Genomic DNA, 24792 nt, shown 5'->3' with positions numbered 1-24792 from the left:
TCCCTGTGGGCGGTGCTGTATCGTGGGGCTGTGCTGGCCTGTGCTGGTCCCGGTGTTGTATCCTGGGGCCGTACGGGCCTGTGCTGGCCTGGGGTTGTATCGTGGGGCCGTACGGGCCCGTGCTGGTCCTGGTGTTGTATCGTGGGGATGTGCGGGCCTGTGCTGGTCCTGGTGTTGTATCGTGGGGCCGTACGGGCCTGTGCTGGTCCTGGTGTTGTATCGTGGGGATGTGCGGGCCTGTGCTGGTCCTGGTGTTGTATCGTGGGGCCGTACGGGCCTGTGCTGGTCCTGGTGTTGTATCGTGGTGCGGGCGCTGGTTTCTCTGATGCGCGGTAGCTCCCTGTTACGGCACAGCATTGTTGGGTTGGCATTGTGCCCCCTGGATCGCTGGGGGTGTGGCTGGTGCCCCGCTGTGCCTGGTGAGTGAGGGGTGCCGTCGTGCTCCGTGGGGCCGGTATGGTTTGGGGGTGCCACGGGGTGGGTTTCCGGCCGTGCTGCTTGCTTGCGTGTCATCTGCACCATATACCCTCTCTTGTGGCCCGCTGTACGGGCCGGGCTCACAGCAGATAAGCCTCCAATGGACCAGATCTCAAATATTGTTAGGTGGGCGTGTAAAGCTTGAGACCCCAATACATAAAGCTGCTAACAGGAGAGAGAGAGAGTGACGTTCATTCACTTCTGGATAGCACATTTATTAGGTTTTGTGTGGATGGAATCTTTTTTTAAACGATGATGTGTGGATGTAATTTTTTTTTAAATGGAGGAGGGTGGATATACTGTCCGTTTATAATAAAAAAAAATACAAGGTCTTACATTCCAATGGGACTTCTGCATGAATGATTGTCCAGGTTTAATAAAAAAAAAAATAAATAAAGTCCTGCCACATTCTTTTTTTTCCAAAAAGTGTAAATCTTAAATGTGCTGTTCGTAATCCACCTATTTTCAAACTTCACAGTGAATTGGTTGGCCATTTCAGATGCTTGATGGGCAGGTACTGAAAACATCAGTCTTACTAGGACTGTCCTCCATGACTCTGTCTGTCACAGCAGACACAACCACCTAATCCATCAAGCATTTTCAAGTGTCACTATTGCGCCTTTGAAGAGGAGGAAAAACAACAACAAATCCTCCTAGGATGTGCAATCCATCTGAGTTGACTCGGCGGTGTCACAGGGAGTGCTAGCAGCTGGAGCGCCCTGGTTTAGTGGGTGGTTTGCAGAAACACGTGGCTGCCACTCATCCGTGTGCCCTCCTGCTCATATTGAGTCCGGCTGTTACACACCGAAATCAAAGCATTTCTCTTCTCCCTGGAAGATTACAGTGGTTGTTCCAGCCTAGAGGGGTCAGGAACTTCAATCTCTGATTCCAGCAGTCTGTGGATCTATCACTAAAAGTACTGTTTTAAGCATAATGTCTGGAAAAGAGGGCAATATATTGATTGATCTTTATTTCGAACATGTAAAATGATAAAAGAACAACAGTTTAGAAAACTTACAACAGCAGAAATAGATCAATGATATGATCCACCAACACTTAAACTTCTCAACTTACATGTGCCCCTTTAATCACTACCGACTTTGCTTTTTTAAGTACAACTAATAATACAATTAATCACTTATATATCATTAAACAAACAATCTACATATTCACAACTGGGGATGAGATTCATCCCCAGTTGTTGATGTTTCTTGTTTCAGTTGTTGATTGTATCTTGTGAAAATCATTTCTTTATCACTATTTTTGAACTGAAATATGTTTGAACATTGTTTTATCCCCACACTCATTCTCTTCCATAATTTTACTCCACAAATTGACGTACAAAAACTTTTCAAAGTTGTTCGAACGCTTAAAATCTGTAAATCTAACTTACCCCTTAATTTGTGACCCTCTCTCTTTCGATGAAAGTGTTTTGGATGTTTTATGGCATATATATACATCCATCCATCCATTTTCATACCCGCTTATTCCCGTTTAACAGGGTCGCGGGGGTCTGCCGGTGCCAATCTCCGACTCTCATAGGGCGCTGGGCGGTGGTACACCCTGGACAGGGCGCCAGTCTATCACAGGGCAACACAGACAGACAACCACTCACTCATTCACTCCTATGGGCAATTTAGAGACTCCAATCAACCTTACGGTCATGTTTTTGGATTGTGGGAGGAAGCCGGAGTACCCGGAGGAAACCCACGCAGCACGGGGAGAACATGCAAACTCCACACAGAAAGGAGCTTGAACCCAGGACCTTCTTGCTGTGAGGCGGACGTGCTAACCACTAAGCCACCGTGCGCCCTATATATATACAGTATATGTAAAATCAACAATACTTTTTACACTGTTCCCAAAGGAAAACTGTTGACAAAATCCAGTTTGAACTATTTTGTCTTTAAAGCGTAGGTGTGTAAAAGTAGAAAAATCAAAATGATAAAAAGAGCAAGTTGAATTATGGCTTGAATTATGGAGGGTTAGAAATTCTGGGTGTTTCTTGGAAAATGCCTTAAAAACATGGCAGGAAACAGCATCTGCTCTTATTTTGTTGACAGCCTTCTGAGTTATTATTTTTTGCAAACTGGTTGTATTCCTTGGTTTAATTTCTCTCATATTACAGAGTGGATTATTTACAGTACAAAAGTATCAGTTTTTAAACAAGTGTTATTTTAAATGGAAGGGTATTAGGGTAAATTATGATAGAGGAAATCATTTTGGGCAGATCAAGAATGAAGTCGAAACGTCGAGATTAAAGTCAAAATTTTGAAAAAAAAATTACTCAAAATATTGGCCCTCGTCAGCTTCCGTAGATTTGACTTCATTAGTAAACCTTCAACTTTTATCACAATATTGTATTTTGAGTTCATTTTCAAATTTTAAACTTTAATCTTGACATTATATTTCGATTTTATTCTCAAAATTTTAACTTTAATTTTAACAATTCAACTTTATTCTCAATTTGCCCAAAATTCTTTTCTACATCAAAACTGGTCCTACGCTGCTTCCAGAATTTTAAAAAAACATCACACACTAATATTATTTTCCATTATAATCAAATACTTCCATGTGAGGTCAAAACTAGGAGCTACTGTATATACTTTATACATTGTTACTTTTGTCCCTCATAGTCAGGATTAAAGTACTGTTCATGCAGGTTGTGTGTGAATGCCAGCATACTTTTGGAAACAAAAACTGCAAAAATGATAAAGAACAAAATAATCGCTGCAGCGTGAGAGGATGGTGAAACATGTCAGTGAAGGAATTCAGCGAGGACTTAGTTTATAGTTCACAGATGCCAATTGCATAGTTTTTTCCCCTTAAACGTGTACCAGGGAGAAATAAACACCACAAGGAACCACATCATATCCACCATTAAGTGAGCACCAAAGAAATTAACATGCCATTAGTTCATACTTTGCAAGAGTCTCGTGCAATTAAAGCTAATGACTTGGTAATCAACTGAAGGCATGCACGAGTTTAAATCAGCACATCGCCTCAAATCACCACCCTCAACTTGTCGGCTCATTTGAGACTTCCCTGGTTCTCTCATACAATTATTAGTCTTAAACGCAATTAAAAGACTAATATGATAATAAACTATTTCCAAATAGAGAACAGGTTTTCACAAAACTTCAGCTTTCATTAGCTATTGTAAGTAAGTGCTTGAAGTATCTGAGTCATAAAAGTCATGTTGACAATGTTGCAAGGTTAATAAAACCTCATTAAGGTAGAAAACTGTAATTTTGGCAGCCATAAACAAACTGAGTCGAATAAGCTTTTGAGAAATTCCTCAAAAGCTACGGGTGAATACATGAAGACGATTGACATTGTAAAAGTTTAATAAAAAGTATAAACAACTCAAGTTATGGTGCAGTGACCTAGTCAGATGAATGCAGTGTAAACAGCTTTGCTAAGAAATCATTTGCTCCACAACCTTAACCTCAAAACATCGACAAGCAGTGTCTAAACACCACAGGAAGACATGGGACCACGGATACATTCATCATGAAGTGTGGACTGTGAATCAATGTGTGTCATGTTTTACATTATAATGACACCATCCAACCAGCGAAGAGCTGATGTTTCATTAAAATTCATGAGGACACTCTGGAAAAAGGGAGGTGATCCATTACGTATTATCCACATATCATGAATTTGCAAAAAAAAAAAAAAATGTATTTAATGTGGACACACTAGTGGATTTTCACTGTGTGCAATCAGGATGGTTTTCGATAACGGCGACAGCTCAGTAATATCATGGGAGCAGCCTTTCATGTAGCGTCTCTTTTCTGCTGCTTTCCATTCTAGACTAATCGTGTGTCATTTCACTTTAAAGGTGGTGCGTGAGATGAGTTTTCAGTTTTTTAATTCACAAAGTGTTCCCAATTATTCACACTATTTGATACAATGTAGGATAAAGTCAGACTCAAGAAGCCCAACAATAGAAACAATAGACAGAAAATGGCGCTACGAGGGTTGATGCTGAAGTTCCCAGCAGCTCACACTCGACCAGAGCATGTGTAGGAACTAGGTGGACTAATGAGAATGTTGTGATGGTGAGGGAATACGATCAAAAAACGGGGCAAGCCGTGAAGGAAGTTGTGTGTGTGGAGAATACAGTAAGAAATCGTTTCAATTCTGACATAGATAGCAAAATAATAATAATTTTGCCATCAAAAGCCCGGTCTCAGTGTTGTTTTTATAGTTTTATAGAAGGAAACCAATGTTGAAGTGTCACTAAAGCAAAAAAAAAAGCTTCAAAGACACTGACAGGTTTTTTCTGATGAAACTAGAGACTCTATTCTTTCAGATTTCATATTGTCATATTACAAAATATTTTGTGGGTCTTTAAAAATCAGTGAAAATCATCTAAGACACCTGGCAATATGGGGTTGGCTGCTCTGAAATGGGCTGGCAGTGAATGGGTTAAAAGGGAAAGTTGGAAGAGTTAAAAAAAAACAAAAAAAAACAAATATTGAGCAACATGTGGAGAGAGGAAACTAACACTAAACTCTTCCAACCAGGTTCAGGTACAGTAGGTGAAATGGTGAGCTTTACCTCATTGGCGTAAACCCAGTGACTGTCCTTGGATGCCAGGTTGGTCTCCACAGCCTGCAAGCACAAAAATTAATTTCCATTAATCCTTCTTACATATCCCAAAAAATTCAGTTTGCAATTAAAACCTATGCATAAAAAAGATGCTTGTTTTGTTTATGTCAGTGGTTCCCAAACTTTTCACAGCCCCGTACCCCTTCAGACCTTTAACCTGAACCTATGTACCTTCTGCTCCTGCAAACTTAAATATAATAATATAATGCAGTAATTTTCAATCTTGGGGTAGTGACCCCATGTGGGGTCGCCTGGAATTCAAATAAGGTACCCTGAAATGTCTAGTAATTTATAATAATAATAAAAATACTGACTAAAAAATAATTTTTAAAATGTTTAAATAACAATTTTAAATAACTGTATCTATACTTTTTTACTTTCTTAAATATAAATGGAGTTTAAATTTTTTTTTATCTTGTCACTGAATATATATAATAATAAAAAAAGAACAATCATAATCTGTAAAGAATGTAAATCGGTAAAGCAATGGAGCGCTCGTCATATTTGCGCTTTTTTGACGAGATTGTTTCTCAGTAACCATGGTTACTCTTACATCAATTTTTATTTATGTACCCCCTATGAAAATGTGCGTGCCCCTGGGGGTACTCGTACTGCACTTTGGGCACATAGGGTTTATGTCATTATTACACAAATAGGGAAAACAATGTTTTATTTATTTATTTATTTCGAACGAATAATTAAAAAAAACAAACATTTCAACATAAATCTCTCTGAAATAAGTCAATTTCAATACTCAATGTCAGAAGAATATGTTAAATGGACTTGATTTATATAGCACTTTATCTCCACACTGCAGTAGTCTCAAAGCGTTTCACATAATCAGCTCATTCACCCATTCACACTCACATTCACACATCAATGGGACTGAGCTGCCATGCAAGGCACTAGTCGACCACTGGGAGTGTTCTTGTCTTGCCCAAGGACTTTGACGCATAGACAGGTATAGACTGGGATCGAGCCGCCAACCTCTCGATCAGAAGACGACCCCTCTACCACCAATTTATATAATAATTTAATATATATATATAGATTAATAGATTAGAATATATAGATTAAATAATAAAAAAAATATTATTATTTTTCTCTTAATATATTTTTAATCAGTAATTATCTTTTAAGCAATTACTAGACATTTCAGGCAACCAAAACTTTATTAAAACTTTAAAAACCGATTAAAATTATTGCCAAAAAAAAGACAAATATTCTTATCAAAGTGAAAAGCCATTTGTAATTTCCATTATTTCATTAGTATTCAGGTTTGGCTTCTACCATTTAGTTGGTAGAGCTTTTAATAAAGTCAATTCACACATGGATGCCGACGCACTTATCTGTCACAAACGATGCAGCTTTGAGTATTTTCCCCATTATGTTTCACCATCTGCTTCAACACTTTCTGTTTTAGTTTAGTAAATATTTGTGCACTATGTCCCTATAATTAGAACCCGATCACTCATTCACAGTGTGCATGGTTGCCCAATACGCTGGTCACAATCAACCAGGCGATCAGAGATATTGGGTGTCGTCGATTACGCTTTATAAATGACTGAAAACTGCACAGATCACACATACCAGCAATTGAACCTTAGCAGAAATTCAGCAACTCAGCACAAATGATCCAATCCCCGTCAAAATAAAGTTCCCTCACCTGACAGGAGACATCAGTCTGGTGTGCAGTCTCATGCATGCCCTTTTTGTAAATTACAATCATTAGCATCTAAATGAATCCCCTCTCACACAAAGCAGTTAGGACCGATGCCTGAACGCATTACTGACAGACCCCGGCTGCAGTTTTATCCAACGCTACTGATGCTCATTAATAACAGCTGGGCAGGCAAACCATGGGTAGGGTTGATTTTTAGATTTTTGGGGGTCATAGTTTTAGTTTAATGCTCTCTTTGCCAGATTATTGCTGTTAAACTGCAAGAGGATCGTTGTAGTGCAATGGAAATATTTACCTCCGGCTCAAAAGCTCCACAACTTGCACTTGAAATTAAAAGTGAGGCCATGTATCTGCAGAAATGTCATTGAATCTTTTAAAGTAGGAGGATGCAATCACTAACTGAGGCTATGAATGCACATACAGACTATTAAAACACAGACCAGTGGACAAGGGTGGACTGACAGACATAGTAACGGGTGACCAAAAAGGGTCCAAAAGTGGCAAAAACGTGGCAAGAAAAGAATGTAAAGTGACTAAAATGAGCCAAAAGCAGTCAGGAGTGGCCAAAAAAATGGGCAAATAAAGAGGAACCAGGTGGTATGTAATGGCAATGGGTAGCTTAAATGAGCAAAACGTGGCAATTAATCATGAAAAAGAGGCAAAATGTAGGGTAAAAAGGAAACAAGTGGTAGTTATTGGGCAAAAGTTAGCTTATTTTGATGAAAAGTGGCCAAAAAAAAATTAAAGAAAGGACAAAAATTGGATAAAAGTGTAAAAAAAAAAAAAACCTGCAAAAATGCACAAAAAAAAGGGATATTTATTGGCAAAAGGAGCTAAAATCTGAAAAAAAAAGTGTCAGAACTTTTTGAAAAGGGACAACAATTGGACAAAAAAGGAAGTTGCAAAATGGCCAAAGGACATGGTTAAAAGATTTTTAGGTTTTCTGGGGGAATAATAATTAAAACTGTAACATGAAGAGCCACGTGTTGAGAATCACTGACTTAATAACAGCTTCTACATGATGTCGCTGATAATATAGTGGGCTGGTCTGGACAGAAAATACCAGTGCACTCCAGCCTGTGGATGGTAAACATGGCAGAAAAGCCTTTTTAAATTAATATTCTATGCTTCATTTAAAAAGATGTGAGTTTATTTCATGGAGACATCACTGTGTCACCTCCCAAAAAGTTTTGCCTTGTTGAAATGATGTATAACGTGCATTGTTTGTTTTGTTGCGTCAGCTTCCTCTGAATCATAGATAATCACTTTAAAAAGAAAAGCTATTGTCTCATTCCAATAATGTGAACTTCTAGTAGAGACCTCAAATCATATCAAAATCCGAGCAGAGTAAATTTAGCCCTACGCGTCTCCGTTCTTTCTATTCTTTCTACCATGTGATGATGTAACAAAGGAACTCAAAAGAGAAATGTGGATTTTAGCAGAAGGAGGCACAGACAGGAGCCTGGAGTCACATCTGAAGAATATTCTATAGTGTTGATTCAGCCTCAGCAGGGTGACGATAAGATGTCTAATCAGAGAGGCAGAGAACCCCAGGCCTGGTTTTCATACAGCAGCGGTGCTGTAAATGTAGCCGGAGAACGCCAACTCTAATTTAAAGTGTGACAGTGAAAGGAGCTTGAAAAGAGTTGCAGTTAGAAGGATGGGAAAAAGGAATTAAAAAAAAAAAACATGATAGATCTGAGCAAGAGCGCTGAATTTGGATTAAATCTCCTCAATGTAGCAAAATGAAAATATGTTTTAACTCCTTCAGTATTTGTTAAAATACAAAGAGGATTTTACTGTATGTAATACACATGCAACAGCGCTGATATTTTAAATACTATTATGATACATCTATAAGTTTTCCCAAACAACAGAGGGTGAACTACATTCAACCATTTAATCAGAGTGACAGCGAGAACAAAAAGTGGTATCTGGCATGCCACTTAGGCCTAAGTAGAATACTGTATACCAGTTCCAAAGTGGCATTTTCCAGTTTTTAAGTGTCATTTTCCAGTTTTTAAGTGGTTTATTCCAGTTGTCAAGTAGCATATTCCAGTTTTTAAGTGGTATATTCCTGTTTTCAAGTACCATATTCCAGTTTTAAAGTAGCATATTCCAGTTTTTAAGTGGTATATTCCTGTTTTTAAGTAGCATATTCCAGTTTTTAGGTAATATATTCTAGTTTTATGGTTGCATAGTCCATTTTTAAGTGGAGTATTACAGTCTTAAAGTGGTACAGCATATTCCATTTATCAAGTGGCATATTCCAGTTTCTAAGGGGCGGATTCACTAAAGGTTTAGGGGTATTAAAACATGTGCAAACACGCTAATAAAGGCTACAAACCCCCCAGGGAAAAAGGAGGGCATGGCTGCTGCATGTCAAAATGCACCCTCAATCTATTGAGCGCGTTTCCCTCTAATTAATATGTAAAGTAGGCGGATCTCACAAGGGGAGCAAAAAAATGGGAGGAGGAAATGCAAATAAATTAATGCAGGGGATGCAATGCAATTCATCAAAACTGCTCAACTCATCAAAAAAATGCTTGCAGTGACTGTTTTATGCGCTGAAAATAGTATGACTCAGAAGCAGGTGCAAACTCACACTCAGAGATCATGGCTGCACTGAATGTTGACACAAAACACAGCAAAGATGGAAAACAATGCTCCCGTTAACATTTCTAGTCTAAGAAAATAATTTATATAAAACAATAGTCAATATTTAACATCCACTGAATAAGATAATGCAGATTAAAGTGTGTTTGAGGGAGAGGAAAAGCTGCACACCCGTGGCGGAGTGTGTGGAGTCTGATGTGGCTGCACTGCAGAGAGGATGCTATGGGCGGAGCTCTGTCGCTATGGACACACCGCTCCAGTGATGTTTTGACCATAAAACTCTCATGTCGTGTTGATGGCAGGAGCTTCAGGCCAGACTCAGCTGATCAGATGCAGAATTTACGCAGTGATGACACAATGTTCACAAACAGTATGAGAGTGTGCGTGACACAGCGCCACTCAGGGGATCAGACCTGCTGGATGATGGTCAGTAGATCATCTTCAAATGGTGCCGATCGACTGGTTGACAGACTGTTGCTGCATTAACTCAGATCAATGGCAGATCAATATCTGCCTGTTTTTCATGGATTGATCAGAGCAAAGTTACAGAGCCTGACGGAACACCTGATAACATTAAACAACATTAGGTTTAAAAGTTGTTTAATAAAAAAGGAAAGAAGGGATATTTATTGGAAAAAGCTAGCTAAAGTCTGAAAAAAGTTTGTAGCCATGCGCCATGCTTTTAGGCGTGGATGGAAGGTGCAGCCACTAAAGGGCTCCAAATGGCTGCTTTTCATTGAGTCTCACTGCTTGACCATCATTTTTGTAGAGGAAGCACATTATGAAATGGTTTTCAGCCTCATCCCCAGCGCTTTTATTGTGTGTAAGGATTTCACAAAGAAGTTAGGACAGAGTAATGAGGCCTGTCATGAAAAATTCACAAAAGACTCTCTGAACTCCCTCCAGCCACTGTTGCTGTGGAAACACACCTTCAGCACACTTAATCAGCTGCACGGCACTGAAATAAAAAATAAAAAAAAAAGGCAAATGTCGTCGGTAAAGAAGTTCAAAGAAATAAAAACTACATTCATGTTCAAATTATTAGCCTCTAACTGCCACCCTTCAAGTGTGCAACATACATTATAAACACCTGTAGTCATAGAAACTGACCTTGTCAGCATTGGAGAGCAGGTGGTCTCACATGAAGAGTGTGACATGAGTCCCACCTCAACTGGTCTCACCCTAGGAAATTTTTCCACGGTCAATAAATCGCAATTCCTTTTTTTTTTTGGAATTCAACCAAACAAATTTAGTTTTTCATAAAAAGGCTGGTTGAAAACACACAATCTTTTTTTTAGAACATAAATCTATATATTTTCCTGTGTAACATACATTTCACAGCATGCCTGCAGTCAAAAGTCCAACATGAGATACATTAAGTATTTATTTATTTTTGACCAGCTGTCTGCAGCCCACCCAGTACAGGTCCATGACCCACTTTTGGGTCTCGACCCACCAACTGAGAATCATTGGTCTAAACACCAGTTGAAGAGTGTCAGCCTGGAAACACTTCACGAGTTACTATAATTAAGAACTACAATTACATTACTAATAGGGCTGCATGTCACTATATGATATATCTCGATAATTAATACGATATACAGTACATCGCGATATCAATAATTACAGATTTCACTCTTACAAGTACAAAATGGTAAGAAATATAATTCATTTCATGTTTTGGAACTTGTGAGAATAAGTCAATGGTAACTAACTGTAATTCAAGTACCAATATCAAAAACAAGTATTTTTATCAAACGGTCAAATTTCAGTTTAAAAGTTTAACTTTTGCTTCTACAAAAGATTCTGATTCTGTAAAGTTCTTAAATTCTTCAAAAAATAAAAATAAAAATAACCACAAATATCTATAAAAGTGCCAAGTATGTTTTATAAAAATAAGGTAATATCAACTTCCAAGCTTACATGCATTGATGATTGAAGTAGTTTAACAAGGTCTGACGTGGTTCACTGACACCTAGTGACCAGGCATTTACGTGCTATGCATGTATTCTTTTCATTAAAAACATGATTAAAAAATAGATTTGGACATTTTTTGGATAAATACGATAAGTGTGCAAAAAAATATTGCAATATATCATCAAATCATTTTTTTTCTTACACCCTTAATTACTAATAGTCTTGCATGTACAGTATACAAATATAAACTTTGCATGACTAATGTACACGATTAATCTGAGAATGCTATCTACAGATATCTAATGGTTAGTTAAATCATTTACCAAAAGACTGCATCACCAGCATCAACTCTCTGATACACACACACTAACACACATACTGTATATACTGTATATCATAAAATGGAGTAATACAATCTGTTCCAACAAGTCCTAGGAGCATCTGCAGGTATTTCAAGCCCACGTCTTGACAACCATGTGACATTTCATGAATAGGGATAAAAATCCACCTGGAAAACTGCATTACCTGAGGCCACAAAACCCTTCAAGGCAAAGGCTTTGGAGCAGTTCTAACATTTACCTACACTATGTCTGAGGCTTCTGAGAACGGCTGAAAATGAGATGAAGTAAAAAAAGACTTTGAACTGGAATTATTTTCAAAGCATTTCTGTCTCTGGCAATGTTCTAACAGCTCACTATTGATTGTGGTTGATATGCAAATAGCTATTTATTTCATTTTTAGTGCATTAAAAATAAATTCCTTGTTAAAAAAACAAAAAAAAAAGAAAACGTAATCAACAAGTAATTATTTCTCCTTCAAATTTAAAATTAGTGGCACCTGAAAGTAAAGTAAGTATGGCCATCACATATGAATAATATTTTTCCAATTATTCTGCATTGTGGAAGCTTGTGTTTGATATTAAAAATATTGTGCTAGCTTTTCTTTCTTCTCTTCTATGCTTTAATAAATATTTAAAGTATTTCACATTAAAAAATAATACAAATATGCATGAGTTAGTATGTTAATGATGTTTGTAATGCTAAAATTAAATACACTATGGGTTGCTTTATGCTCATACCCCTTTGTGCAGCATCCATGACAGATACAGTAGTTACTGCAACTCTACTGGAAGAATGTTGGTTGGGTTTGCATGTTCTCCTAGAATGGTTTTACTGCGTTTTAGTTTAATTCATTTTTTATTTCACAAAGTGCCATTATAGAAATACAGTTGCTTAGGATTGTGTGCTGTTTTTATTAAAACATTTCAAAAATCTATTTTAATTTTTCAGAAATTTCAGGTGACCCCACATGGGATCCTGACCCCAAAGCAAAAAAAAACACTGATTTAGTGGCTCCTGAATTGATTTATATATATATATATATATATATATATTTATATTTATTAGAGGTGTAACGATACACAAAAGTCACGGTTCGATACGTACCTCGGTATTGAGGTCACGATTCGGTTCATTTTTGGTACAGTATGGAACAAAATGCAAAGCGTAAATTTGCTTGTTGTTTATTCGAAACTTTAGTAAACCAACAATGTATTTAACATTATACAGAATATGAAAATAAAGTTTAAAAAAATACAATACTTGTAAAGTGCTGCCAGGTAATAATATTCTCAAACAAAAAATACATTAATTATTATAGAAATAAGCTCATAGCTTGTTATCGGCTTTTAACAAAACGTACAGCACAGTTCCAGCATGTAGCCCTTGGTTTAAACCTTCATATTTTTGGCCAGAAAAATGTACTGGTCCACATTGTCTGCAGTAAGTGCAGATCTGATGGCAGTTACAAAACATAAATGTGCTTGTTCATTCAAAACTAACAATGTATTTAACATTATACAGAATATGAAAATAAAGTTTAAAAAAAAAAACACTATACTGTTGTAAAGTGCTGCCTGGTAATAATATTCTCAAACAAAAAATACATAAAATATTATTTAAAAAATAAGCTCCTCACAGCTTGTTAACAGCATTTATCCGCTGCTTTAAAGACTCTAATGGCAGTTGTTACAGCTTTGGTCAGATCTGAATTACTAGGCAGAGGCTGCTTGAATGCAGAAGTCAGCTGCGTTTGCACTAAGGACGTTTTCTTTCTTGTCGCAGTGATATTCGCACTCAGGTGGTGCTGTTTCAAGTGAGTTAGCATGTTCGTCGTGTTCCCGGAAAGATACCCAATCTCAGCTGAACAATGTCGGCAAACTGCCCTCGTTTTATCCACTGGTCTTTCTCCGTTGCAGCATTTCACCCGGAAGCCGAAGTGTTCCAAGCAGGAGACTTTAGCGAGAGGGGAGGGTCCTCCAGCTCTGGTTTATTGCTAGCGTTAGCCATGACGTACAGGCTGCAGATGTAGCTGCAGGCGGAAGTAAATACATGCAACTTCCGTTCCGTTCCGGGAACTCACCCGTGCACAACCCTGTACCCGAACCGAACGTCCTGTACCGAAACGGTTCAATACAAATACATGTATTGTTACACCCTTAATAGTTATAGCTTGTATCGTTTTCGGTCACTTTATTTGTTAATTTTCTCTCTCTCTCTCTCATACCCCCTGTAGTGCCATTGCGTACCCCTAGAAGTACACTTTCCACCAATTGAGAAACACTCTAAACTCTAGAGCAGACTCTAAACCCACGCATCTGCTAAAGCCTTCACTAAGAAGATATATATCACTGTAACGTTGTACGAAACAAGAGTCCAGGCTTAGTTTGCATTGACGCATTCTTTCTGACTGAGTAAATGAATGACATTGGGTTTTGCGCTGCATGTCCGCTGGGACGATGGGAGTGTTAACTAAACTTCTGCACCTGGGGGAAATTTATGTTGTGAATCTCAGATGATAACTGCAAATGAATTTTAACAGCACAGCTGAGGGATGTAATGAAGTAGGGTAATTAAAAGAGGGGGACAATTACTCGCTTACCCAAGTCTGTGAATTCAGTTACATCAGCAGGCAATCACCCAACAACAGTTATCAAAGAAATAAACTACAGTTAGGCATTATTTACAGTTATCTTATATTAGGAATGTCATTTTATTACAATGTTCAATGACATCACAATAAAAAAATGAGGCACTACAGCCAAAATAGAAATGATTGCAATGCTTTTCATTGAAGAAGTTGTGAAAAACAATAGATGATTTGTTTTAAATAAAAGATGAGGAAACCATTCTTAGACAAGAACCAGAAGTCAAGGCAATTTGTAATTCATGTATTAAATAAGACACAAAAAGTTGTTTTTTTTTTAATTCATTCTGAATAATGCATCGCCACCATTACCTAACTTCAGTTGAGTAACTTAAGGTGTGTGAAATACAATAACTTGTTTTCCAAAAGAGCACTTTGCAGCAGTGCAGGCCATTAACTCGTAATAGTGAATCACGAAACTTTCCTTTCACAGTGGAACCTCACACCGGTAAAAAAACTCATCTTAAGAGGCAGGTGAGGGATTTTTATTTGGAAACATTTAAATAATTAAGTGTCCCTTTAGTTGAAGAAGCATCTAAGGAGCACGTTTAGCTTCTTCCAAAAAGCAGGAGGACAAACGCAACTTAACTTTGTTATCTGAACTTCACAAAATGGTTTTAGCGCAGATGCTCCAGCTGCATTAGAGGGAAAATCAAATAAGTGCATTTTGTATTTGTTACACAGCTTTGACTACATGTGAAAATGTTTTTACAAGACTGTTACCCAGTCGCCTTAAGGCATCCTCACACAGTGCATACACAGTCACTACTAAGGTGCATCTAAATCAGATGAAAATATACAATATATTAGATTATAAAGGTGATGTCAGGAACGGTAGCTTAATGTAACCCTGTATAAATCAAACATGTTACAGGATCTTAGTTTTCCCCTGGCTGCTTAGCTACAGGCATCTGAAAATACAACATGTATTTAATGTAAAGTGTAATTTATTCCGGAAGAAAAGCGATAGAAAAATATTTTTAAAGGGGCTAAAGAAGATGTCCAGCTTAATTTCACTCACGGGCCAAACACTGACCAGTTTTATGTTGGGGAAAAAAACAATGTCAATATAAATGTGCCCTATTTTGCACTTCCACATGTAAATTATATGTAAAATGTGTAAGGCACCAAAAATATCAAAGTAATATGTAACAAATGTTAGACAAAATTGCATTTTGTAAAAAATTGCAAGATTTTAGTAAAAAATTGCAAGATTTTAGTAAAAAATTGCAAGATTTTGCAAAAATGTTTAGTTCTTCCACAATTTGGGATTAAATATGATGGCAGTCATGTGATAAAAGCACGTGAAAATTGTAAAATATTGCAAATAATGTGGAGTAGGATGGAATAGGATGCTCGGAAGGGCCGGATTTGGTCCCTGGGCCTGAATTTGACATGTGGGGTAATGTGTGCAAATGTTATTGTTATGTACACTCATAGAAATAAATGTGGGTTGTTTTTATGTTTTGTTTTTTGTTTTTTTTAAAAAAAAAAAAAGAAAGAAAGAAAGAAAGAAATGTGTTTCTTTGGTGCAGTTTTTGTAAAACTTTATTTCTAAAAAAGTCACAGATGTTCCCAATGAGCCCTAAGTGTTGATTATTTGCTTTGGGTTCAGCAGGTTTTTAAGTATATTTTAAAAATATGCATTAATATAGAAGTTACTGGAGAATCTAATGCTGGGAACCAGCATACGCAACATGAATTTATCACTTGGGAAAAACAGGAATTTGGAAAACAAAAGGCCAACGACAGAGCTTCGGGTGTTCTGAATATATTTACTCCTTATCTTTAGCGTGGTGAACAGGTTTTCAAGAGATGCTAAAGATTTCAGGCTGCCAGAAAAAAAAAAAAAACAAATAAGTACATTTGATAAACAGACTAAATAAGAAATGTGGCTCATTACAGAAACACGTACCTTCCATGAATCTAGTTTCTGAAAAATAGTCAGTGTCAGAGGTCAAAGTAACATAAAAAAGTAACTTGTGCACAACATATGTGCCTGATTGGGCAAAAATAAGCAACACAATTGAGCAGTCAGAAAAGATATCAGGGAAAAAGTGAAGGAAACAGAGGCAGAGAAAAGTGTGGGAGGTTAGCTGGGCCAAAGATGAACATGAATCTCCCCCTAATTATTTCAGAGCAGGGTGAAGCATGCCTTTCTGAGCACCATCAAGGGAGAGAAAATGTTCGAGGAAGCGTAGGAGTGCAAAAGTTTATGCTTTGACACAATGTTGATCCCAAAAAGCACCGACGGTCTCCGAGGGTGCACGGAAAGAAAGGAGAGGATGAGCTAGTTATGACAACTTTTCAGCTCAATCTTTGAGCAAGATGAGGGAATTCTACTAAGATACTTTGTTCTCATGAAACACTTTGGTGTTATTAATGTAATAGAGTGTTGTTTCTGTAAAAGGGCTGAGAATAAGCACAACTTGTTTAACAAGCAGGAGTTCATATGTAAATAAACTACATTTGTGAAACAAATAAAAACTATTTCTGTGCATAGAACAAAACAAAACAAATACATTGGATATATTAGTGTGTATAAATGAATGGGTCATGAGTCATCAGCTTTTCCTACGCACATACGAGGAGCTTTGGTGGTAAATATTGAACAGGTGATTGTTATAGTCCTGTTGAGTAGTTTATTGTATTAACTGTGCAAATTTGCATAAAATTTGGTACACTTATGGTTTTTGACCTGCTGGATTCTAATCTGCCAAGAGCTGGAGCCAATTTTCAATAAGGTTGCCATATTGGACAATTCAAAATGGCGGCCACTAAAAAAACTGTTTTTCTGTTACTAGCAATCCAACCTTTTTACATTTCTACACCCGACCGTTACTGAGTTAATTGTGATTTTTTATTTTTGTTTTGTTTTAAAATGATCAACGGACATTGTGAAACTACAAAAAATTAAATGGCCAGACAAAAATCAGATTAAGCGTAATGCACTGCGCCAAAACAGCATTGAATCCTGTTATTTTTTCAGTTTTACAGTTTATACATTTAGCTATACTCAGTCTAAGATTTTTTTTACATTTTGAATTGAATTCATTGGTGTTTATTTAAAAAACAATTGTAAATTTTAAGTTGTGAGATGTTTACTGTATGCAAGGGAACCGTGGCAAGATTTATTACCAAAAATAAATGTGGGGGGTGAAAGTAATTCGTAACTTTTACTTTGAGTACTATTTAATTGAGCTACTTTTTACTTAAGTATTTTATGTATGACTTACTTGTACTTGTACTTGATTAATATTTCAATCAAGTAACAGTACTTCTACTTGAGTAGGATATATCAGCACTCTTTACACCTCTGCCTATTTGACTGTAACCCTGACTGGCATTGCCATACTGGAAATGGAATATAGTCACCTGTGCATATTTTACATTTACGACCAAAAATGTCATATTCAGAAGGTTAAAAACTATAAGTGCGCCACATTTCATGCTTGTAGACAAATTTGCACGATACCTCCTTAAAACTCCCTAACAGACCAGACTAGTGCTAATTATAGACAATCTTATATCATAAACATAAAATAATCTGCCTTTTACCATAAGAACATAAGCGTTTAACCCTTTGACACCTGTACTATTAACATCGCCGCCTGTTTTGTTTTCTTCCTATTTTATGTAAAATGGTAAATAAATGTTCTATGACAAAGTGCTTTTACCCTGTTTTCCATAACACTTTACATTTCCAATAATTGGCAGTTTTTTTTAAACCATTTATTTATGAGATTTAGTAAGAAGAAAACAATAAAAGCGCACATGAATAACAGATTTTTCAACAAATATATAACATTTTGAATGTATAAAACCATTTACAATAGAAAAAAAAATGTTTTCCTAGTTTCTAATTGTGCAAAAACAGGCCATTATATGGCAACTAATGAGAGGCTTGTTTGGCCCTAATGGCTCTGGTGAAACTGAAGGAAGCAGTTCCTGTCTGTCTGCAGACTCAGCCAGGTGTTAAAGGGTTAAATGACAATTTCTATAATAAGTACAATTTAAAAAGGCTAAAAATGACTCCCAACTTTTGAAACTTTTCCACAGTTGTGCAACATCTGTCCTTCAGTCAAATACTGGTTGGTAAGTGGTTGCTACCTTTGTTTTAATACAAAAAAGTCTACAAAAGAGAGGCAATTTGCTAGTTTTGTGTGCGCCACCATTTTGGATCAAAATGTGTTTCTTTGCCAACGTTGTACTTGCCTTTTATACAAAACAATGAGTTTTTCTGCTTTTCTCCGGCCTTGTTAGAAAGCAATTTAATTTGCTGATGAGCTCCGGCTTCAGCCTCCGGTGATGCTTGTGCTTCGTTGTAGCTAGCGAAGGCTTTTCCAGCACACCTGAGATGCACTTTAATCCATTCTGGTTTATCAAGATCAATAATCGCATCTGAACTGTCTCTGTCACTTTGCTGAACGCGCTGCCTGTTATTAGGCAGCAATAATTTTTGAGTGACCATTTTCCGTCCTCCCACTGTCTGTGTAGGATATCAGAGCTAATCAAGCACAAGAAGCAAAGCAGAAAAAAAAATTCTGCAGAAACACAGTTTCTTTTGGACAGGAACTTAAAAGAGCAATAAAAATAATCTTTCCTTGCAGCAGTGTTCTTCCCTAAATGCAGTGAAGTGCGCACGGAGAGCTCAGGGAAGAGAAATGTATTTTGAGGAAGGGAGAAGATGGGTTCTCAAAGCAGAGAAGACGGCAGAGTCTTGGGAGAAGATAGTGGATACATGATCAAAGCCTATATTTTGAAATCACTTACTTCTCCATTAGTTTGATTAATGGGGCCAGCTTCAGAGTAAGACAGAGGCAAGGGGCTTGAAAAATGATGCAATTACTGCTTTTTGAATAGCAGGCTGAAAAGGCCGGTTTGAAAGAAGGATCTGGAGGAGATTCTACAGGGCGTCCTGGACAGCAGGCCTTTTCCCTACTCATCCATCTAACCCTCCCTGACGAACACCCTGAAGGCATCACAGAACTCTCATAAGCCCCCCCTTCCCTCCAGGGCATCTCTCATCAGGATTAACCACACGCTTCACTGGCCATCACGAGAACATTACAGTATCAATTGTGATTAATCCAAAGCTTCTTTGGGTGTTTGTGTCACATTTTGTTAAACACTCCAACGATACTTCATTCCCAATATATATACATTTTTGGTTGATTTAATGTTTGACAACTTGTATTTTAGCATATACAAATACTGCTTGGACAGTAGAGACTTCTTGAGGATTACATGAAGGGCATGATGCAATCACTTTTGAGCATCCCGAGCCATTAAAGTGGAGTCTCAAGTGTCTCTGTTTTGATGAAACATTTAGACTGATCCCAAAAGGCTTTATAATGCACAACTTAATTATTTGGGGATCGAAATAATAAGAGATAAATTACAGAGAGAAAACTGTTGCATAATTTATGTATGTTTTAATGTATTTCCATGCTAAACCCAAAGTGTCTAGATAAACAAAGCAAAAATATCTCTGCCCTGGTTTATTAAAAACAGGTTTTATAGATTGTCATTTAAAATTAAATTTAAGACCAACTTCACAGTGAACAGAATTGGCGAAAAATAATGCCACATCAATTACATAGGGTTAGGGTAGTGCAGATGTGCAACTGGCAGGCCCCAAAGTAAACAAACAAAAATACAGTAAAATACACTATAAAAACAGGCGAAATTCATCAAAATCATTACAAAAACACACAAGATGACTACAAAACAAACAACAACTAAAATGCCAAAAATAAAAAACATTAAGAAAAGCCATTAAGAAAAATCTTTGTTGAACAGGCAATTTTTTCTAAATTTACATTTCCCCATGTTGTTAAAAGTCCAGCTGCAACCACGTCACTGTTTTGTAGTTGGTTCTGCTGTCATAATTGCGCACGGTAAATTATAATTAAAAAAGAACGAATGTTGATCTGAGTAGATCGGCCAGTGCGCCTGGGGGCCGGTGGGGCTGCTCGGCCTTGGGGGTCGGAGTGGCCTGGGGCTCACAACACAATATGCACACTATAGCAACACATTTCACTCTTACTTTAAAACAGTCAACTCTTCTCCACCCTTTTCATTTCCTACCCTGACTCCCTCTTCCCTGTTCCCTTCCCCCTCACCTAGGTGTAACACTGCCCTCTCTTTTTATATCCCCCCTATAATAAAGTGTTTCTTACCCTTCCTTAGGGAGGGCTGGTGATGGTCACAGTTACATAATAAAATACATTCATTTATTTATTTGCAATAACAAAACATGCATTGCTGTCTTTAAAAGATTGCACTTCTTGTAGTGTTGACCTTTAACAGCATGTGCAGACAAAGTAAAAAAAAAAAAAAAAAATGAATGTTATCATTTATTATCAAATGTGAGATTAATAACAATTATAAAAATCATAGTTGTTTGTTAAAATGTAAGACATTTTAATGACAATTAAGGATTTATTTTTAGATTCACAATTTTACTGCCTTTTAAGACTTTTTAAGGATCTGTGGGAACCATGTAAGTAGGTACAGTATGTGCTGGCTAGGAGTTAAATAAATATTAGTGATGTATAGTGTGTGGGAACCTTTTAAACAATGTTATACAGATTTATGAAACACACTGAGACAAACTTTTATTTACAACCCCTATTGACCTTTTTTCTGTTATGTTGTCTCAATTTTAATGAAAGTACAACATTTCCACTCAGCTTGTTTGCTAAGTTTAATAACAAAACTAATAAAAAAATACAGTAATTTGGTTTTTATCCTAATCTGTTTTCCTGCCCACAAATGCAAAGGATTAAACAGTATATATACACATCTATACTTAGACAGCTCTCTGGTCTTGGCAATGGTTTAGGTTGGAATCTATTTAAAGATGTGGACAGGTGTCTTTTATACAGAGTTCAAACAGGTGCCATTAATACAGTTAATGAGCGGAAAATAGAAGAGCTTCTTAAAGCAGAAGTAACAGGTCTGTGAGAGCCAGAATTATTGCTTGTTTGTAGGTGCCAAATACCTTTTTTATGCAATAATTTACAAATAAATATTTTAAAAATCACACAATGTCATTTCCTGGATTTTTTTTTACCTATGATAAAAATTACAGACCTCTCATCTTTTAGAGTGGGACAACTTGCACAATCGGTGGCTGTCAAATACTTTTTTTTACCTCACTGTATATACATCTATACCGGTCTATGTGTTGAAGTGTCCTTGGGCCAGACACTGAACCCCAAGTTGATCCCAGTGGTTGACTAGCACCTTACATGGCAGCTCTGTCCCATTGGTGTGTGAATGTGCTGATATGTAAAGCACTTTGTGACCTCTGTATGTGAAAGGTGCTATATAAATAAACATTACTTACTACTTACTATTTAACATGTCAGATTGAATCCAAACTTATATTTAAAAATGTGTTCAATATGATTCTGATGTAGCTGGTTATGATTTACAGTCCGCATAAACAGGACTGAATCATAACATATTCTAACTACGAGAGCGGACATGGACTAATCTGTAAATGGTCGGATTTACAGACCTTGGAGTTGCTGTTAGCTTAGCAATAAACGGGAAGAGATTCGTCACCTTTAAAATAAGTATTGACTAGTCCACTGGGAGTGAGGCCCAAGGACAAGGCAGGCTGACTTGATAATAGTGTATCATGTTTTTCTGCAGTCAGTGCCTTCTCCTCATTCTTCTCTCTCTGCTCTGTTTCAGGTGTTGTGAAGCTGATGATGGCAGTTCCTGATCTATGGTTCACGGCTCAACTAGTCTGAGACACTCTGATGTTCTATCTCTCTATCCTGTTCTCCTCCTTCTGTCCACTAACCCCTACCAGTCGACGCAGATGGCTGCCACCTCTGAACCTGGTTCTGCTGAATATTTCTTCCTGTTAAAAGGATGTTTTTTCTTCCCACTGTCGCTAAATGCTTGTTCATGTGGATTGTTGAGTTTTTTCCTTATTAGTATACATTTTATATATTGATAGCGCTATGAGATGACCTTTGTTGTAATCTACGCTGTAGAAATAAAGACTGATTGATGATGAATACAAGGCAAATTATATCCTAAAAAACTTACATTCTTCCAACCTAACAGATACAAAATAACTTGGATTTCTCTCCCAGCATGTCATTACATTTCTAACCATGACATCTCTTTCTTCTCCTACTATAACTTAGGAAGGGTCAGCCTGTCCTCCTCCTCCTCCTCTTCTGGCTTTAGGCGTTCAATGTTTTATGTAACACAGCTGAGATAAACAATCTCCTGTAATACATGTTTCTGCTGTTTTATCAAGACATCCCAATCAGGAGAGCAACTGAAACACAAACAGCTGATCAAACGGTCAAAAAGTGACTTGAACGACGGAGTTTAAAATGAATTGACACTAAAGGTAATATTTCAGCCACAGTTGGTGAAGGGTTTGTCAAGAATGATCTACTTTGAGCTGTGCTCTATTTTTAAACACAATCTGTTCACTTCGCACTCTGTTATTATCTTTTATAATAAATGGTATGCAAATGTAGTTTAATAAAAGCACTTGCTCAGCAATACACGGCAGTATATTTTTTTCTGCATGAGAAGTAAAGTGGGCTTTGTGGGCTACAGAAACAATAAGGAATATGAATAAAATGGAATGTCAATGATTACGTTTATAAATCGGCAATAAAAAAAGGAATAGATTAGACCAGAAGTTCCCAACCTTTTTCGGGTCACGACCCCATTTTTAAATCATAAATTTCTGGCGACCCCAGAGACATTTTTTTTTACATTTACAGGATTAGTGCACAACTCAGATAGTGTTTTACCGCATTTTATTTGAACTAAATTCATATTTTAGGAAGTGTAAGTATGTAAGACTTATGTTTGAGATTGTGTGAGGTGAAGAAGAAGAAGAACAATTAAATGATATATTTCAGAATAAGAATAAGAAAATTAAATATAAATAAATACATATCAAATATATACATTAATAACTAAATTAATAAATTAAATAACAATGTTTTTTTTAATAATAATTTTAAAAATATAGAATTTTAATCAGTATATTTTTATCAATTACTAGACATTTCAGGCGACCTCACTTTAATTCCCAACCCCAAGGTTGAAAAATTATTATAACAATCTCTGGAATTACATGTAAATGTAACACATTTTGCAGATATCTTGTCATTTTAAAATCCTATAATTTAATGCCAAGCAGTTTGTGTGGTTTTGGGATTATAATAACTATCTATCAGCCAGAATCTCTGATTCAAGTCTTTCGACCACAGAAACACCACTTATCTGTTCAACCACTCATCCTAAAGTTATGAAGGACGAAAAGAAATAAAGGGACACATTGATGGAAAAAAGAAAGAAATAACCCAGCTTGTGTATTGGACGTGATGTGAATGGATATGTTCTGCAGGAGTGAATCATGCAGTAATGTTGTAAAGATTTTAGCTTCAAACTATGGCGACGTCTTTTGACCCACTTGTTCCTAAATCATCATATTTCCATCTATCTATCTAAATAAATATAAAACAAAAAGTGGGTTGGCAAAGGTTGGCAAAATTAATTAAGAAACATTTTTCACTGGTGCAAAATGATTAAATGTCCCTCTAATAAATTATATATTAGCATTTACAGTGCTGAGCTGTGGGTATGTTGTCCCTATACCAACAGCGCGCACACAGTATACCTAATGCACATCTGCTAAGTAGTTCCATGAACTCACATGTGAAACATGCATTACGTTGTTAGAAAAAGGTTCTTCTAAAAAAAAAATCCGTTTTTTCTGGTGAAACACTGATGACCTGAAGCAAAAATAACAAATGAACTGAATGACCATGACTCATGAGGCTGCATATATGATGCTAATATATCTGATGGAGTGAAAATCTAAAATCCATTGTAAGATTGCAAAATGTGTCACTCTAATTAAATGGCTGTACAAATGATGGGTAAAAATAGGTGATTGATCAATAATAAATCCTTCTCAATAATGAAAAAAAAAGCTTTGGAAGGTAAATCAAATGATTGATGCAGGAGTATCTTAAAGAGTGGTGTCTAACTGAAAGTATACTGGTAAAAAAAAATATGTATATATATATATATATGTATATTTATAATTATCAAAATATTTACAATATTTGCTGAAAAGGAATATATTTAAAATCTTTTCTATAGGTAAATGTTCTCCTATAGTAGCCGGTATTTATGCATGCATGAGATACGTTGTATGTCGACACTATTCAAATGAAGGTGCAGTGACCTCCGAATGTGACATTAAAGAATAATATGAACATGCATGTTAATGTGTAAATGTGGAATTAATGTTGAATTGAAGTATGGTGGCTATAAGAGCGTTGTAGCAGAAATGTTGTTATAAATATCAAAATGTCTGAAAAACCAAAGAAAGACAAACAAACACATACATGTGCATTGTTAGTTGTGCTCTTTCTAGTAGAGTTGTACTTTAATTGCACATTTTTCTCCAGAGCCTTTCGACTGTGAATTGCAGTTTT

The 24792-nt window shown here is 36.6% G+C and overlaps 1 protein-coding gene across 1 annotated transcript in view; it reads right to left on the bottom strand.

Moving 5' to 3' along the window:
- The window catches only part of grid1a (glutamate receptor, ionotropic, delta 1a), a 288284-nt gene that overhangs the window by 43808 nt on the left and 219684 nt on the right, over positions 1 to 24792 (bottom strand). Inside the window, exon 5 of the mRNA XM_028468034.1 lies at positions 5044 to 5097. Coding sequence (XP_028323835.1) covers positions 5044 to 5097 — 54 coding nt within the window. The remainder of the gene's footprint in view (positions 1 to 5043; positions 5098 to 24792) is intronic.

Source organism: Gouania willdenowi, chromosome 15, assembly GCF_900634775.1.
Source record: "Gouania willdenowi chromosome 15, fGouWil2.1, whole genome shotgun sequence".
Taxonomy (NCBI): domain Eukaryota; kingdom Metazoa; phylum Chordata; class Actinopteri; order Blenniiformes; family Gobiesocidae; genus Gouania; species Gouania willdenowi.
This window is presented reverse-complemented; position numbering and strand designations above follow the sequence as displayed.